Raw genomic sequence first — 17,335 nt, forward strand, 5'->3', positions numbered from 1 at the left:
CTAGGGGGTATTTATATAAAATTCTGAGTTTAGTGACAAATTCTTCTTTAGTTATCACAAACTGGTTACCAAGAAGTTGAATAATAAATGCTGCTACCTGCTTTATGCAGTTAGTTTACCCGGCCGTGACAACAAATGGTTTGAACTGAGTGCAGCAAATGGTTTAAAATTTAAAGCATTTGACTAATGGAACATAATTTATACAAAATTATTGAAAATTGACGGTAATTGAAATGAATTTTGTACAAATTTGAATGGCATGGCCATGTGTCGTGTTGGGCAACCATCAAAATAACCAAAAGTGTCGAAACCAAAAACGCTTCAAGTCAATGGCACGCGATAAGAAAACTTCACTCACTTCCTTTTTGCCAGCACTGCAATTTAAAGGCCCGAAAGCGCACATTAGTCAGTTTACCAAAAGCTGTAGAAATTATGTAGAGCTGCACTATGATTAGGCAGGCTCTTGTGGATTTTGGCTATGCGTGGCTAGCACAAAAGTGCATTTAAAAATTTTACCAACTGCTGTAAAATGCAATTGAAGCGGTTTACTTATATAATGCATTTAATCGCAGCTGTTTTGCTTGTTATTGCCTTGGGGTTCCCAACTAAGCTCAATAAATATAAAAATAAATTAACTGCAACTAAATGAGCCAAATAAATTCATTTACCGCTTACACGCGTCAATAGTGTTGCAATCCCCTATGCTGCATATATAGCTGCAACCCCTCGGACTGCGCTGCTCTGCACTAAACTCAATTGCCAGCGGCCACCCCAGAGCGCATTTGGGGCCCAGCACAACCTGTGCACTTGAGCCAGGGACACAAACTGTCAAGACTTGAAGCAAAAAAAATAAAAAATGAATACTTATAAGTTACGCAAACAGTTTGCAATGTATTATTATTAATAATTAAAGCTTGCCACTCCTACTCTGTAGTTGCAGCTACTTGGCATTATATCTGTTACCATGGCTCACTGCCTTTCGTTTGCTGCGCTCTTGTCTAGCGATTTCTCTCTACTTTTCTTTGTGTAAAAGCCACTTTGGTCTAAGCCAATTTGAAAGCCAAACTCCCACACTCGCTGCAACATCAATTTGAATGACATTCATAGAAAACGACGCAAAAGAAATTGTGACATTTGTGTATAGAAATAGTTTTGCAGTTTGTCGTAAAATAGTTGTGCGAATTGTTAACTACGTATCATATATTTAACGTAGTTTAAATTAATTAATCGAGTGCCAGAATAACAAATTTTCATATGTGTTTATTAAAGTTAACACTTTAATTATGTGATGCAGCAAGAAATATTTAATATTTATATATATTTTAGGAATCACTACAATTATATTCTTAAAATAAATTAATTGATTAGTCATGGTAATTGAAACCATTTTCAGTTGAATTTGTATTCGGTTCAAATTTGTGTCTGAACTGTTCCATTTGAAATTTAATAAACAAAATAAATTAAATATAACTTAGTTCATTTAAGTGCTGTAATTCAAAAAATTATTATCGCTTATTTAGTTTAATTTATCTTGACCGCACTACATTGCATTGAGAGCTTGTGCCGGACCATCCCAACATGTTGGCTAGTAATATAGCCAATCCGCTACAGATAAGAAGACTGAATCCACTCATTAGATTTACCTAACAGAAAGAAAAAATTGCCATAAATACAAACACCAATCATTTTTAACCTTGACGGCCCTAAAGTGCCACAAATACCTTCCCATACTGAGTACTGGTCAAATTCAAAGAGTGAATGATTCCGGACACAATAAATGATTTAATTAATATAAAAAATAAAGAAATAGAACTTGTGCATTACAACTTTACTTTCTACCCAACGGATTGCCTTTGTGGCGATATTGTGTCTGTAATCTGTGAACAAGGCCATAACTAAGGCTCAAGATGATGACTTGTGCCCAATACTTGCCTAAGTGAATATTAGCTTTTTATTCGTCAGCTTATTAAACGTTTAAAATTCACTTTTAGTTATATTATTATTATGTAAGACGACAATTGAATAGAATTTGATTAATTACGTTCGAATACATTTTAATTAATAAAACGTACAATATTCTGACCAAGCTCATTTTACATGTAACTAAATCTATTATTGTAATATTTAAATTTTTATTTATATATTAAGAAAGACATTATTAATTTTTGTAAGTAATATTTAAGACAAAGTTTTAATTTACCGCATCCTCAAAAGATATCACACTGTGTGTCAATTTTATGCTACGAAAAAAATTAAGATATGCAGTTAGGAAATCCAGGTACGTTTAATTTTAAACTTTTGATGTGGCAACTTTCTGACTGCGCCTGCATGAGTACGGAGTGCACTGTAGGTTATTTGGCTTGGTAATGCATTAGCTTGGCGCTGTATTTTATGTGCAATGCCTTCTCGCTCTCTCGCTCGCGTCGCAGGTGTAAAATGCGAGCCAACAGGGCTCGGCTAGCAAGGCATAAGGACTCTGGCAACGGATTTTTGCCATCCGGCTGTGCACTCATATGAATTTCACATGCTTAAGCCGCAAACTTATGTATGTGCGCGCACAGCTTGAAATCCACGACGCCACGTAAACTAAACTTCAACAAACCTAAAACTCCGCTACCCACTAACTCATATCTAAAGTACACTGTATGTGTGTGTCCTGAACTTTGCTTTTCATCGTCATCGCCGCTGCATTTGGGCTTTGACTCGACTCTCAGATGTTAGCAGAGCTTAGGGCTCACAGCTCACAGCTTAGAACTGCGAACTGCGTGCTTGCAGCAGCGTTGCCAAGTCAATGAGCAATTGACTAGCAACGCATAAACGTTTTGCATTGGCATAAGCCGCACCTGCTCAAATGCATATTTATTTATTACAGCGACCGCTTGCTGGCCCCCATTCACATTTTGAGGTACAACGTTTGGGCGCACCATGCGGACAAAGTTTTTTCAAGTGCATTGCGAGGGCGCAGCAAAATTTAATTTACTCTTGATAGATAAAGAAGAGAGCGGATGCGTCAGTGTGCACCGCAGCTGAAGCGTTGAAATTTCTCATATTATGCCTAGAAGTATGCAACGCGAAATTCAGCAAAGTACCAACAATTTTGGTAGAAATTTTAAAAATTAAAAATAAATTAAAGCACATATAACAAATATTGCATATGAAATGATTACAATGTAATGAAAGGCAACCTTACTTATAGGTAATCAAATTACAAGAACTAATATAAAAATTCAATACCATTAGACTAAAATCTTGAGAACACTTGCAGATTTTGAGAATTCTAAACTTTATCAGCGAGATTGATGTCTTGAAAGATTAAATATATCAATAGTTTTTTTTATAGACTTAATAAAAACAATTACCATCTAAGGTATTCGGGCTAACATTTTCTATTTCTAGTTCTACTTCTAAGCATAATTCTACACTCCCATAGGGGAGTGTAGTAGTAACTCAAATATCACGTATCTTATAATATGTCTACATATTTATGAATAAAGTGTAAATTTGCCAGTGACCACAGTTTTATTGAACGAGACGCTTGTCGAATTCATTTATTGCTGTTGACTCTCAAACAAGAAATAATACATGAGATGGTAAAAAATAAAATATCGCTTGCAATGTCTTTGGCTATCGGTTCGTGTGTGCAACCTACTGCTGCTTGTTGTCGCCTTGCGCATATTGCAGGGCATTGAAGTTGGCAACTAGGCTTTGGGCCTGCTCGACTAGTTGCTTCATTTCCTCGAACGCTGGCTCCACATCCTGCACATACTTGAGCAGACTCTCGTTCTGTTCTAACGGCAGGCTGTTCACAATTTGATCAAAGTTTTGCTTGCAATCCCCCACGAATTTGAAAAGCGCCTCTTGCTGCACGATTATTTCCATTAGTTGCATTTCGGGAGAATCTTCTTTGAGATCAATATTGTAAACGCTGTCACACGCCTCCATTTCTCCCTTGCCGACAGTCTTGTCTGCTTCGTTGTAGGACGATACAGAATCATTGTCCGTACCGTTGTACTCAGGACTGTAGCGTGGAGTTTTTTTTAGCTGCTGCATGGGCGTAAGCTCATCCTCCTTGGCCACCAAGGCCTTCACGCGATCAGCGTAGCGCAATGTGTTTAGCGTATTCTCCACAGAGCCCAAGCCAGGCGAGATCATTGCTATCATGCAAGTCTTGTTCTGCTGACCGCCAATGAACGAATCACGCAACACCTGCGTCAGCTTCGAGCCACGAAAGGGTAAATGCGTAGAATGGCGGCTCATAGCGCGTATGCACTCCTTGAGCGCCAGCAAGGACTTGTTTATTTCGGCGCCCTCGCGACGTGTTTGCAAACTGGCCGACTGCGTATCCGCACCACGCTCATTGCCTGCCAAGTCCACAAAGGAACATTTTCCACAAGGCTCCCAATCGCCAGGCTTGACCAAACCAATCTGGAAGATTGCATGCGAGCGGGAGGACTTTATGTTCACCGAGGTCTGACCCGACGTACGCACACGATTGCCACGCTCGATGAGCTGCATTATCTCATCCACCTTGGAGACGGGCGTACGTGTCAGGCCCACTATGACCACCTGCTGGCGACCATCTTCCAGCACGCGCAGCTGCGGCTTGCCAGGCACCAGCAAATCAAATACCTAAAACAATAAGCAAATAGATCAAGATTGTTATGCCTTATAATTTGTTTGTAAGAAAGTTCTCTAAATTCAAAGATGTTCCTCAGTCTAGGCATGGTCTTGTCGGGACTTGAATTTGATCCTCAATGTTGAGTTTTGACCATTTCTACGGTAAAAAGATATAAGCACAGGATCCAACAACTTCGCTGGCTGATTAAGGGCACTTTGCGCTTATGTGCAAATGGGCGGTATATGTACATTGTATCTTGCCAATATGGCAATATTTGGGCAAAGTCAAATTATAAACGAATCCAGATTGCAGACTGCCCCTGGTATGTGCGAGGCTCTACACTCCACAGATATATGAAGCTCTAGACAGTGGAGGAACAAATTGGACGACACACAAGCCGATACACGGACAAATTGATGGGGCACTCCAGCTTGCTAGCAAGAGGCCTATTATCCGCTAAACCCTTAAGGCGACTACGTCAGCAAGTGTTTGGTTAACCTACTGGGTTAACTCCTCATTAGGCTTAATCACATTCCATAACTGTGATGCTATAGTACGCTTTATAGTATCTTTAAAAAAAAAAGTAAATCATGAATAAATGACAAGACTCTTCTCGAAATGTAAATCTGTATGATAAAATCAGATTGTAGTATCTACTAGTAGTATTCTTCCACAGAATTATTGCACGAGTTAAAATTCTCATAGCAGAGCAATTTTGTTTCTAGACATTTTCAGCTATCAACGATATATTGCCTACTAAAACTTTCTGAGCCCATTATCTTTTGCAATCTTAAATTAATGAATAAAAAGAACGATATACGTTTTATGTCTGTTGTGCATACCTTACTGCCATAAATCTCAAAGTAGCTGCAAGTGATCTGGGCTCCCTTGTGGGCAACATCCTTCTTGTGCATCTCGAAGACATCGCGTGCAGCCAAAGCATAAATTCCAGTGGTGCAGTCCTGGGACTTGCCGCTGAATTCGCCACTCATGGTATGGGTCTTGCCGCTGCCTGTCTGACCATAGGCAAAGCAAGTAGCGTTGCCGCCCTCGAACATGGTACGGATGAGCGGACGCGCCGTATACTCGTAGACCAATTTATTGCTGCAGCCCTCGTCAAAGGTGTAGTCGAAACGAAAGCGATGATGATCCAGCAGCTTTGTCAAGTCCACCTTGTTGCGCAGCTCGTGCACTATGAGCGAATCGAGTGTGGGCACCGAGATAATGTCAACGCTCTTCGCCTCGCGGTCACGCAGACTCATGGGACGCTTGCGCACACAGACCGTGATCTGCTGGGTGCGAGCGCCACGTGGGCTGATGTTGCGCAAAGGACGCAGCACTAGCTGATCGCGATATTCACGCACCATTAGAGCCACCTCCCAGTTAGGATTGTCCGGATCCTTGCTCATCAGCACATTCTTCTCGCGTCGCTGTTCAGCCTGCAGTGCGCGTCGACGCTCACGCTGCTCCTTCAGACGCTCCACGACGTGCACGACATTCGAGCAGGGCATGGTATTGGAGTCTTGTCTTTTCGGCAGGGCCTTGAGCTGATTGGGCTTCAGCGGCGAGTTCTTGTTGGCCAGCGCCTTGTTTGACGCCTTCATGAGTGAAGCAGGCTTAATGCTGTTAGTGGATTTGCAATTGGCATTGGCATTGGCCAGGGCTGGCCGCAAGCGCCTGTTGTACGGACTATTGCCCGGCTTCTTGTTGTACATGCTGAGGTTGATGGGTGTTGGTGGCGCCGTGGCTGCTGCTATTGTGGGCACTATGCGTACTACAACTTGTAGCTTGTCCTGGTCCAAATGCAGCTGGTCGGCTATGCTGGGATTATGTTGCAGCACTGCGCTCCAGGGAATCTCCTTGCCTCTGAGCTGCTCTTGCTCGGACCACTCAACGGTGACACACTGCTGCTCGTGATGAAGTGAGACAACTGTCGCCGGGTGTATGCATCCGTTGGTTCGCTTGATGTTGATCTCCTGACCGGTCTTTATCAGTTCCATATAGCGCTGGCTTCTGAAAAAATTGCAATGAGCACAGTAAGCCACTGTTACTTATTTAGTTGAATATCAGGTTGGACGTTGTATTAAAAATTTAGTAAAACAAATTTTCACAAACAATTTTAAAAAGATACTGTATGATTAAAATTACAAAGCGAATGTTAAGTTAGCTTGTTCCAAATAGACAGTTATTGCAAAGTATAAAAAATAATAACTCGTTTGTCTTGCAAAGTTTTTCAGTGATCGCTCTCAAAGAAGTTCGTCATTGAAATTAATTGGTCATTTATAATTCAATGAAGATGAACTTCTAAATTGAGATATATAATTGTAAGTAAACATTAAACTTAAGTTTCAGTTAAGAATTCTAAAACTCGAAAGTCAAATTAAATGTAAATAGATATGAAAAAAAAATTCAAAATCTAATTCGCTATACATTTTTCTTAAATTTTTCTGCGAGTTAATAATACACAAAAAAAATATTTTAACTCATATTATTCAGTTGAGTTTCTTCAAAAGATTTTCCAAGCCTCATGGCTATTTGTACAGAGATGAAAAAACAAGAAGCAATTGATTCTACGAAATACGCGCTTGGATACACAATAAATTCCATTTAATATTTTTACTAACATTCAATACTAAATTAATAGAATAAACAATGCAAATTTATAAGAAATATACTGGGCATAGATGCTCTGCTTGCTTGCTCTAGTAACTAAACATATTAAGTATACGTATATGCAAAATGCAAGTATGACTTTCAATTGATTGACAGCTGATTCGTATTAAAGGCACTATGCCTAATTAACTTACAATAAGCTTGGGCTACTGCGGCTTGCTTCCCTGCTTTGTTCCACGACCTTTAGCAACTTTGCTCTTGAGCGACTTGATGGCTTCCGTTCGTTTTCAATTTACTGTTCTTTCTTTGCCAATTTCCCACGATTGGGCACATTTATTTTGATTAAGTGTAAATGTGTAACTGTTGAAGGCAATTGAAAACAAAAATTGTTTAAGCCCTGACAACTGTCAGCGCCTGCTGAAGTTTCGAGTAAATTTAAAACAAATTCAGAGGGCTTGAAATTATTGAATATAAATTTCGGTATATGCTTAATTTTATCTAAAGCAATTAAGCAATGGAAATCTACAACAAGCAAGAAAACTAACTAAGCTGATGACAACTATAGTTGGAGTAGGTGCCAAGTTGGAAGTTTGTTAGTCGATCAAGAGTGTGTGTGTTTGTGTGTGTGTGTGTGGGCGCACACAAGGGCCTAGATAAAGTCTTAAAAGTTAAGTTTTAATTAAAGGAAATTTGCGTGCAAGACACTTGATTTGTAGTGTTTCCGTTTCGTGTGTGAGTGTGGCAGCCCTCATAAAAATATAAATATAATTGAAATTCTAAATTGCAATTGCCACAAGCAGCGGCACTGGCAACGACACTGGCAGCATCCCGATGCGGGCAAAGCACCCTGCATCTGCCGCTGTAGGCCTCAACCAATTGCTTTCACGTGCTGTTCTACGTAATTAGAAGCAAATGCAAATTTACACGTCGAGTGTGTTGGTGATGACGGAAGTCATTGAAAGCGCCGATGCGTTCGCTCGCATTGTGGCAGCAACAGCAGCAGCAGCAGCAGTACTGCCTCAGCTAAAAGTTTCCAACTTGTAAGTGTGCACATACATATATGTGTGTGTGTGGATATAATGAGAAAAGTTTGAGGTGTCTGAGATGTTGCAGGATGTGTGCTCAGCTTGGCTTGCGCACTCTCGTAAGGTGAAACCATTTCCGGCCCAAGAAGTACAAAATATTTGAATTTATAGTTGCCTGATGGTTTGGCTCAAGACTTGCCGCACAACGGAATTTACTTATGATAGATTAAAAGCTTACTTACTTACGTATGAGGTGATTTTAGAGCTGCTAAGAGAAACTCAATGATAAGGATATTCCAATTTTTTTCTAAAAATCATCACGTTATACATAGCCTAAGAAGTCAGCTAATTATAATAGTCAGCTAAATATTAAGTAATAAACCAGGCAGAAACTGTTGTTGCTTTAGTAAGATCCAGTGAAATCAAAATGAATTCATATTCTGAACCGCAAGCCAAACTAACTTTGAATTGATCACATCCTATGTCGGAGGATAACAAGATTTGACCCTCTGGTGTATATTTACCAATTCAATTCAAAAGCCTGAAAAAAAAAACAAACTTTAGAGGCTTTTATGAAATGAATCCACAAAATTTATGAGCAAATTCTCAAATAATAAGGAAAGGTCCCATCTAAATTTAATTTGGGATTTTAATTATAAAATTATTCATTCTTATGTAAGCGTCGAGCTTAAAGCAATCTATGGATTTCAAAGTCTAAATGTTGAAAATATTGAAAATTTCCCATGAAGCGTATGAAGCTTGCATTGAATTTTATTTTTGTATATTTCAGCAAATATATGTATTTAATTTTTTTGAATAACAAGACTAATTGTTGATTCATGTAATAAATCCGAGCACATAAGATAAACAAGAACACATAAGGAACACACAGGTTCATTAGAATGCCTGCTATACTTTGCTAACTTGTAGATATCATCTAGAACTAGAGGTGTTGATTATCCAACTATCTTGCCTACAGGTCCGTCCCTAGTAACGCTCTATCTTGCCTACAGGTCCGTCCCTAGTAACGCTATAGTATGTTGCATATATTTATATTAAATTTGTATACATATTCACTACATAAAAACCAATTTCGCAAATAAAAATTTCGCATCCTTTTACTAAGTAAATTGTAAATTATACATTTATATATATATTTTTGTTGTCGGACTAAAATATAATTAAAAATCTTATTAAAACATTTTCACTTAAGCTACTTAATAGGTAGTTAAATTTTTCACACTGTCCGCAATTAAAGCTTTGATGGATTTAAATTTAACACTCTAACGAGATTAGCTATAAATGCATATTAAACCTTAATGCATGCACAATTAAATAACAACACACATACACAGACACAAATACAAATACATATCAGTTGCTTGTGTTCAACGCTTCACTTCATTCAAGCCAAATTAATTACCACAAAGCTATTTATCAATGCGAAGCGAGATAAACGGCAGATAAAATTCGCGTCTCGCTTGTAGACAAGTGACAAATCGTAAATGCTGCTGGTGGGGCTAATGGGTGGTCGTGGTCGGATGTGGTGCGGTGGGTGGACTGTGCCGTGGTGTGGTTAAGCCACCCTAGAAAGTTAATTTAGTGTATTAAAAGTAGCCACAGCAATAAGTTGTAATGGGCATTGTGATAGACATCAACGCAAGTCTTTCAAGTGTAAAATGCGCCCAAAAAGAAAAATGAAAATATAAATGAAAATGAAAATGGAAATGAAAATGCCATTGTCAGTTCAACTTTGTTTCAACTTTTAACTGTTGGGCAACAAGTGGAAATAAATGAGGCTAAATGCAGCGCAGACCGAAAAGTAATTAAAATTTGCCAACTGCGACGGCTTTGATATTCTCAATAACGGATGTTGCTTCAAAACACACAAGTTTCCATACATTTCAGCCTTGTTAGCGCTGCTAACGTGGCCTAAAACGGCAGCACACTTGAGCGACTCCAAATGATTAGCAAGCCACACGTAATTCTCTCTCTCTCTCTCTCTGTCTCTCTTTTCGTGTATCACTTTGGCAACTGCGAGATCCAATCTTCTATTGATGTCGTTGGCGTCGAGTTGATTTTATAACGCGCGTCAAGGACGTAAAAACAACCACAAGCAAATGAGTTCTGATATTGACATGAATTATGCGCCTCACTGACTCCCACAAATACGGGAAATGCGACTTATCCTTATACATGTGTCTATGTGGATGTGGGTGAGTTTTTCTAGAGTGCGCTTGTTAAATTCAGTTTTACTCTGTTTAATTTTAATGGGCACTTGGAAGCATTTATTAGGAACAGCACTTGTGCTTATGAAGCATTCTCAATATTGAGAACTCTGTATATTTAGTGCAAATGATTAATACTGTTGTTAATTGGCACAGCTTCAAAATGAAAACAAATTACAGCACTCGCAATAGTCTAATTTATATATGTGAATTTGTTGTAGATTCATAGTGACCATTCTAAATAGCGGAATTGTCGGTTGCAGTCACCTTTTTTAATTTTATATTTAATAATTACATTTTATTCAATATTCAATAAAAACCAAATTTATATTATTGTCTCACTTAACAATATTAGTAAGCTTACTTTATGTCGCTTTTAACAATGGCTCAACAATAAGTAAATTAGACAATCTTTTAGAAGCTTTTGTTTCAAGTTCACATAAACAATTAATTTTCCCATGTATGAATTATATGTATTATTTTGTATATATCCGCGAATGTACTCTTTATAATTAATTATAACTTTAAAAATCAATATCGAGTTTTTTGGGTTTAAATTTATATTTTATAATTCAAAATGAATCAGAACACTTTTCACCATTCTGGTGATATAAAAACAAGAATAAACAATTTGCAATTTATTAGAACAAGAAAATAAATATTACATTACGCGTCTAGCATTTTATAGATGTGTGTCCTATTTACGTGGCGAGGAGTGTAAGTCCAAAGAGCTCGTAACTGAAGATACACAAAGTAATTATTTTCATAAAATATCGACTCCTAGTATCGAAGGAGTTGACGAAACCACATACCTTGAAATGAGAAATTTTACCAGCATTAAATTATATCTTTATAATTATCTTATAACTAGACTTTCGTCCTAATATTTCGTAGCCACAGTTTATAAAAGATTTATGGTTTAAGTTTCTTAAAGTTGTCGTTTTTATTTGAAATAAATGTAATACTTATAATTAAGGCATGTATAGTATTTCAAAAACTAAATTTAAAACAAACCCAGCTCTAGAGCTCTGTCGTTGCCACGCCCCAATACTTGCGCATGCGACTTTCATGCTCAGCATAAACATCCCCATCCTCATCCAACTCCTCTTCATCCAAAATATTATGATCTCGCTCCTGCGCAGTTGGGAAGTCATATTCCAAGTTGCTGGGCATTCGCCGTTGGAGCGAGCCAAAGTAGGCGGCATGTGGACCACCGCCCAATTTGGAATAAGCTGAGCTTGGGCTCTCGCGCAATTTGCCATCGAAGAGATTGTAGCCAAAGGTGTGCGACTGCTGAAAGGAGCGCATGCTGCCGAAATGATCGGTGAGCGATTGCTTGGGCTGCTGATAGTTGGCGCCAAGCGGCGACAGAGGCTGTGGCAACTGCGGCGTGCTGCTCGAAATGAACTTGTTGGTCACATTGCGTATGAGATTGGACTTCAGATCATTGCAATCGGCAGTGGTCAGCTTAGCTGTGGGCAGACGTTGTTTTGTAAACGATTTCGATATGGTGTTTAGCTCCTTGTCGAAGAGCAGTTGTGTGTTCTGCTCCAGCATATACTCCCAGCACTTGAATTGCTCCTCCGAGAGCACAGATTCGGTCTCATCCAGCATCTCCAGCTGCTGTTCCTCTTGCAGCACACGCGCATGCGCCAAAATGAACTCATCCTTGGCTACGGCTTTCAGCTCCTTGCCCAGCAGCTCTGGATTGCTTTGGCCACTGGGCGAGGAACGCCCCGTCAGCAGCTCCTGCTCCATCGCGCGATGCCTACACGCATTGCTGCGATCGCAACAGGTTCGCTTGCTAACCGACACACAAGGCGGACTGGGCGCCACCAGCGGCGGCTTCTTGCGCACACTCTGCTTGAGTTCACGTATCAAGTGATCCACATCCGTGCTTAGATGACTGAAGCGCAGCACAATGACGCTTAGATTGCCAGTGGCTCCAAAACTCTGCGCTATCTCCAGCAATCGCTTGGCGGCCAGCAGCGCATTATCCTCCTTGCGTAGCTCACGGGCTGCTCGGGTTATATCCATGACTGACCAGAGCTCATTGTTGGCCACCACCAGGTACTCATCATCGTTGCTGAGAGTTAACTGTAATTAAGTGAATTTATTTAAAATTAATACGGATTGCTACTAAAAGTAAACTATCGCATACTAATGAGCATTTTGTAATATTCAGTTTCCAATTCAAATATTAAATATTCTAAAAAAAAAAACTTGAATATAATAATCTTAAAATAAAAATGTAACTTTAATTCATTAATTTGAATAATAATTTCCAAATTTAGAATTAATACTATAGAATAAGTCTGATTAATTATTTTAGGGTGCCACAGAATCCAAATTAAACTCAACTGACCTGAAAAGAACTTTGAGCTCCTTTTAGGAGGCACAGATTCCTCTTTTTATAGTCTGAATGGTAACATCGCAACTTAATTTTCTTAACAATGAACTCTTTTAGAGTTCTGCACCTCCTACGATTTGGTATTGATTAAATGCAGCCTACTATTTCTAAAAATATCTATGACACCCTTGATGATGTATTTGCAAAGTATAATCGGCTAAGGCTTGGAAATAATATGTTAGGACTGAATTGTTTCCATTAAATAATGTAGCCCTAAATTTTGTATCTGATTTTTAATCAGAACTACATTTTGGAATCGTCTCTCGACTGCAACAAACATAAATTTCTTACTAATTGAATCGAACCTATAGAATATTCTAAACTTCGTAACTCTAAAATATAATAAAATATATAATACATATGTACGCACCTCTAAAATATCGGGCTCGCTTAGAGCATGGGACTGAAGGCGCGTATTTTTACCCGAACTGACGGCATTTTCAGTTAGATACAGATGATTGGTGCGCCGCACTAGATAGGCATCGAAGCCAGCCAAGCTGGCCATGCGCAGCACATAGCGCTTGGACTTGAGTGGACGCACCTTGGAGGGCATGCGAATCAAATGCAAGAGCGTTGCACTGTGAGCACTGCCGCCGCTCTTGCGCTGTGCGGTCAGCAGGGTATACTTCATGTAATCATTGGAATTGGTTTCCTTAAGAGATTGCTCCTGCTTGAGCAGTCCTGGGACAAGCTGTGCCATTTGCTGAGCTATGCGCGCATCGCCTGCAGATTCAAACATGCCAAAGAGCGCCTCATCCGGACTATTGAAGTGAGCAAAGCGCAGCTGACGCACAAGCAGCTTGCGTTGGTCGCCTGGCGTTTCGGCAAAGCCCACGCTCCAAGGCGCCGACTTGCCCTTGAGCTGTTTACCAGACTCCGCGGGCACACGACGTGTGCAAGTGGGCAGAGCCTCTCGATTGTTGCCAGACACATCCACCAAGCTCCAGACACGCTGGCTTTGCGTCTGGCACATCTTCATCTGTTGCTCATCTACCTGCAGCTGCAGATTGCCGGACAGGTCCAAATGCTTGAGATTGCGCACCGGCACTAGCGACAACAGATTTATGCGATCCAGATGATTGTGCGCCAGATCCAGAATCTTAAGCTTGCTTAGCTTCGCCAACGGCGGCGTGCTAAGCAGCAGATTGTTGCAGCAACGCAGCACCTTGAGCTGACTCAACGTGGACACCTGCTCCGGCAGCTGTTGCAGCATGTTGCCGGATAAAACCAACACGCTCAGCTCTGGCCAATTGCGCACACATTCCGCCGGCAGCAGCCCAATGCGATTGTAGGCCAGGCGCAGCGTCTTCAATCTGCCCGCATGCAGCAGAGCATCGAATATGCTGTCGTTGAGCTGATTGGCTGTCAGTGTTAATTGCTCCAAGGCTGCGCTGTTGTTCTGCTCGTAGCGTGGCAAAGCCGAGAGTCGATTGCAGGCGGCATTTAGAGTCTTGAGCTGCGCATGCGTAACGGCAAAGAAATTATCCGGCAGACGCTGCAGCTCGTTGCTTTGCAGTTGCAACTGCGTCACGCTGCTAAAAGCCTCCGGTAAGTTCTCCAGCTGTTGCAGCCCATTAAAGGATATGTCAAGTGTGCGCAGGCTATCAATTTGGTAGTTCCTTAGCAGCTCCTTGATGTTGTTCAAATGATTGTGTGCTGCATTCAATGAGTTCAGAGCCTCGCACTTGCCAATCCATGCGGGCAGCTCGCTAAAGTAATTATGTGAAATGTCTATGTGTTCCAGTTTTAAAGGCACTGTCTTGCATATGGATAACCGCTGCAAGCCTAGAAAATAAATGTGCTTATTAATCAATTAATTACAAATATGAAATTCAGCTAAAGTTTGAAACACAGTGCTTTCAAAACTGTACAGCGCTACGCAACACTTCCGCTCTTTAGAAACTGAGAGGCTTTTGTGTTGATAGCAACATGTTGCCTACTCGCTTACACACATGCTTTACGCATAATGCCCAAGCTGTTACATTTGACCCGCTCTCTTTCTCATGCTCTCGCTCGCTCTCTTAATGCAACGCTCTCATTTAAGCTAAACAAATTATGACACCACCAGCAACAAATAAACAAAAACATTTATCAGTTCATAAGCATAATGTACTCTTTAAACTCAAATGTGACTAATTAGATTTAATAAAATTAATGTATGGTTGATACGATCGCATTATGGTACTCTATAACAAAACCACTTTCATCTTTTATCCCCAACAGCTGAACTTCTTTTTTAAATTTTATTCTTATCGAATTTTTGAGTTCTTTCCTCTTCCGGCAATCTTAGTGAAAGTTAAACTCGATTATATACCAAACACTTTTTAGCAACTAGAATTTGAAACCGCTTTAGCTGCCCAATATACATACAGTTATGATCCGCTATGAGTGTCTGTAGACTAGTGCCATTTAAAATGAGCTCCATTAGTTTATTGCGACTGCATTTCAATGTCTCCAACTGTGCCAACGTGCTTAGATCTAGCACTTCCATCTCATTCTCTTCCACCTCCAACTGGGTCAAGTACTAATACAATGAGTTCGAGAACATGTCAAATCAAGAGTTGTTTATATCGTGCTATAGCTTCTTGACTTACGTTATAGTTGTCGATCAGAATGCTGCCGCACAGTTGGTTGCCCTTCAAGCTGAGCTTCTTAAGCGGTGGACTATCACTGCCTTGTTGTTGCTCCAATGACTGTAGTTGCTGCAACTGCTGCTTGCCACAGATGGAGGCACGTTTCATAGTCAATTCTGGGACATTATTATTGTTGTTGTTGTTGTTGTTTTTTATGTTACACGCACTTTGCTCGTGGCCATTGCTGGCAGCAACTTTTAATTTCGATTTGTTTACCGTGGTGGATTTTTTTGTGGCTTTTAGCATGGCTTATAGATGTTTTCGTTTTTTTCTCAAAACTTGCTATGGTTATAAGTCTGTGTGTAAGTGTAGGTGGGAGCTCCAAAACAACTTGCAACTTACCACACAGCATGCATGAACGAACACGCTCAAGTCAAACTCAAATTTACTACATGGGCCACAGAAAATATATTTTTGAAATGTATAAGTTAACTTATATAGTATGTCTCGAGAAAAGTCTATAAAGATAGAATTTACTTTTGTGTAATCTTAAAACACTTTAATTAATGTCAACACTGCTGAAAATTGTAACAATTTTTGATAATGTATTCTTAACTGCGTCCACACCGGATTCAAGTCTATGCTCAACTGAAGTCGACTTGCCGTTAAGAGTAGTCAAAACTGATACGCTTCAGAGAACGTGACGGTTGCTTCCTCAGCAATACACTCCACCAAACTTCAAAAACACAGATACAAACACACATACATACATACATATGTATAAATGCATGTTTTTGAAGCTTTTGTTGCAATATTCGTAGGTATAAAGACACTGGCGCAACTACGATATCCAAGTTTTGGTAAGTACAGTAGTAACTAAGTCACACTTTAAAAATTAAACTTGGTTTAAAACATAACTGTTAAATAATAATTGTATTAATTACTTATTAAATTATTTTCATTTTAAGGCTGAGCTACACTTCTTCGGGCTTCCTTTGTTTTCAAATTATTTTATAATTTTATCTTATATAAATTTGAATTATTTTTCTACAAAACTAATACACATTTCTTACAAGAAAGATTGCTTAAATAATATTTTATTGTTGAAAATAAACTAAAAATATAAACTATCTAATAATGTCAAATAGTTGCGAATTAGTTTTCAATTCCTTGTAATCCTAATCATTAATAACTGAAATTATTTCACCTGAATTTATGTATAAATATTTTCCAGAAATATTTAGTTGTAGTTTAGACCTCGCCATTAAAGAATACTGTCAAAATGCGTTTCGTGATCATTGACTTCTTAGCGAATACTCACTGTAAATGAAGTTGCGTTATTTTTGCAGCTCACCATTCTAGCATATTGCCCTGTATAATTTTCAAGAGCGTACATCCAATATCCACCATACAGGCTGTTACCTCAGCACACATACACACACGCACATACATGTATGCGTGTGTGTGTTTATCCGCTCATCAAATTGGCACATCTTTATAACAGTGAATGTGTCAGTTGGATCACCTGGCTTAAGAAATGAATTCATCTTTTGTTTGTTAAAGAAAAAAGAAAAAACATTGCACATGTAGCTTTGTGTTTTTTACACGAATTTAAGAAACAATTTGTTTTTTGTTTTATTTTTCACTGAAATATAATAATTGTTTTGTACTGCATTTATTGGCAGCAACGCTCTCATAATAATGTTGTATATTAGATTAACTTTTTTGTTTTGGAATTTATTCTTTTTTTGTTGTTATTTTACTGAATCTTGTGTAACTTTTGTTTGTTTGCTTCGATAAAAATGGTTAACAACGTTTTTACATAAGAAACCAAAACGCAGGTAATTACATGGATTCTTTTTTGTTTA

General features: G+C 39.2%; 2 protein-coding genes across 4 annotated transcripts; both read right to left on the reverse strand.

Annotated features, from left to right (window-relative positions):
- Positions 1-3,509: 3,509 nt before the first annotated feature.
- On the reverse strand, positions 3,510-7,628 carry LOC108594493 (kinesin-like protein Klp59C). Of its 3 annotated transcripts, none has more exons than XM_017979688.2 (3): positions 7,426-7,628; positions 5,461-6,631; positions 3,510-4,629 (listed from the first exon to the last, which is right to left on the reverse strand). In XM_017979688.2, exons 2-3 carry the CDS (start codon positions 6,616-6,618, stop codon positions 3,646-3,648), a joined length of 2,142 nt encoding a protein of 713 aa, XP_017835177.2. In that variant the 5' UTR covers positions 6,619-6,631; positions 7,426-7,628; the 3' UTR covers positions 3,510-3,645. The 3 variants fall into 3 exon arrangements, with proteins under 3 accessions (XP_017835177.2, XP_017835178.2, XP_017835176.2); XM_017979689.2 differs by having other exon boundaries at positions 5,461-6,662; XM_017979687.2 differs by lacking the exon at positions 7,426-7,628 and having other exon boundaries at positions 5,461-6,734.
- A 3,875-nt stretch (positions 7,629-11,503) lies between these two features.
- Positions 11,504-15,951, reverse strand: LOC108605028 (protein phosphatase PHLPP-like protein). The gene is made up of 6 exons (XM_033294878.1): positions 15,870-15,951; positions 15,693-15,823; positions 15,489-15,605; positions 15,265-15,418; positions 13,265-14,679; positions 11,504-12,581 (listed from the first exon to the last, which is right to left on the reverse strand). Exons 2-6 carry the CDS (start codon positions 15,771-15,773, stop codon positions 11,505-11,507), a joined length of 2,844 nt encoding a protein of 947 aa, XP_033150769.1. The 5' UTR covers positions 15,774-15,823; positions 15,870-15,951; the 3' UTR covers position 11,504.
- Between the last annotated feature and the right edge of the window lie 1,384 nt (positions 15,952-17,335).

Source organism: Drosophila busckii, chromosome 2L (assembly GCF_011750605.1).
Source record: "Drosophila busckii strain San Diego stock center, stock number 13000-0081.31 chromosome 2L, ASM1175060v1, whole genome shotgun sequence".
Taxonomy (NCBI): Eukaryota; Metazoa; Arthropoda; class Insecta; order Diptera; family Drosophilidae; genus Drosophila; species Drosophila busckii.

Coding starts and splice junctions, on each gene's coding strand:
- LOC108605028 (XM_033294878.1), bottom strand. CDS start 15,773: ATGCTAAAAGCCACAAAAAAATCCACCACGGTAAACAAATCGAAATTA. Junction 15,606..15,692: donor GCAATGGCCACGAGCAAAGT/GCGTGTAACATA, acceptor TGTGGCAAGCAG/CAGTTGCAGCAACTACAGTC. Junction 12,582..13,264: donor GCGAGCCCGATATTTTAGAG/GTGCGTACATAT, acceptor ACTTAATTACAG/TTAACTCTCAGCAACGATGA.
- LOC108594493 (XM_017979688.2), bottom strand. CDS start 6,618: ATGGAACTGATAAAGACCGGTCAGGAGATCAACATCAAGCGAACCAAC. Junction 4,630..5,460: donor TTGAGATTTATGGCAGTAAG/GTATGCACAACA, acceptor TTATTGTTTTAG/GTATTTGATTTGCTGGTGCC.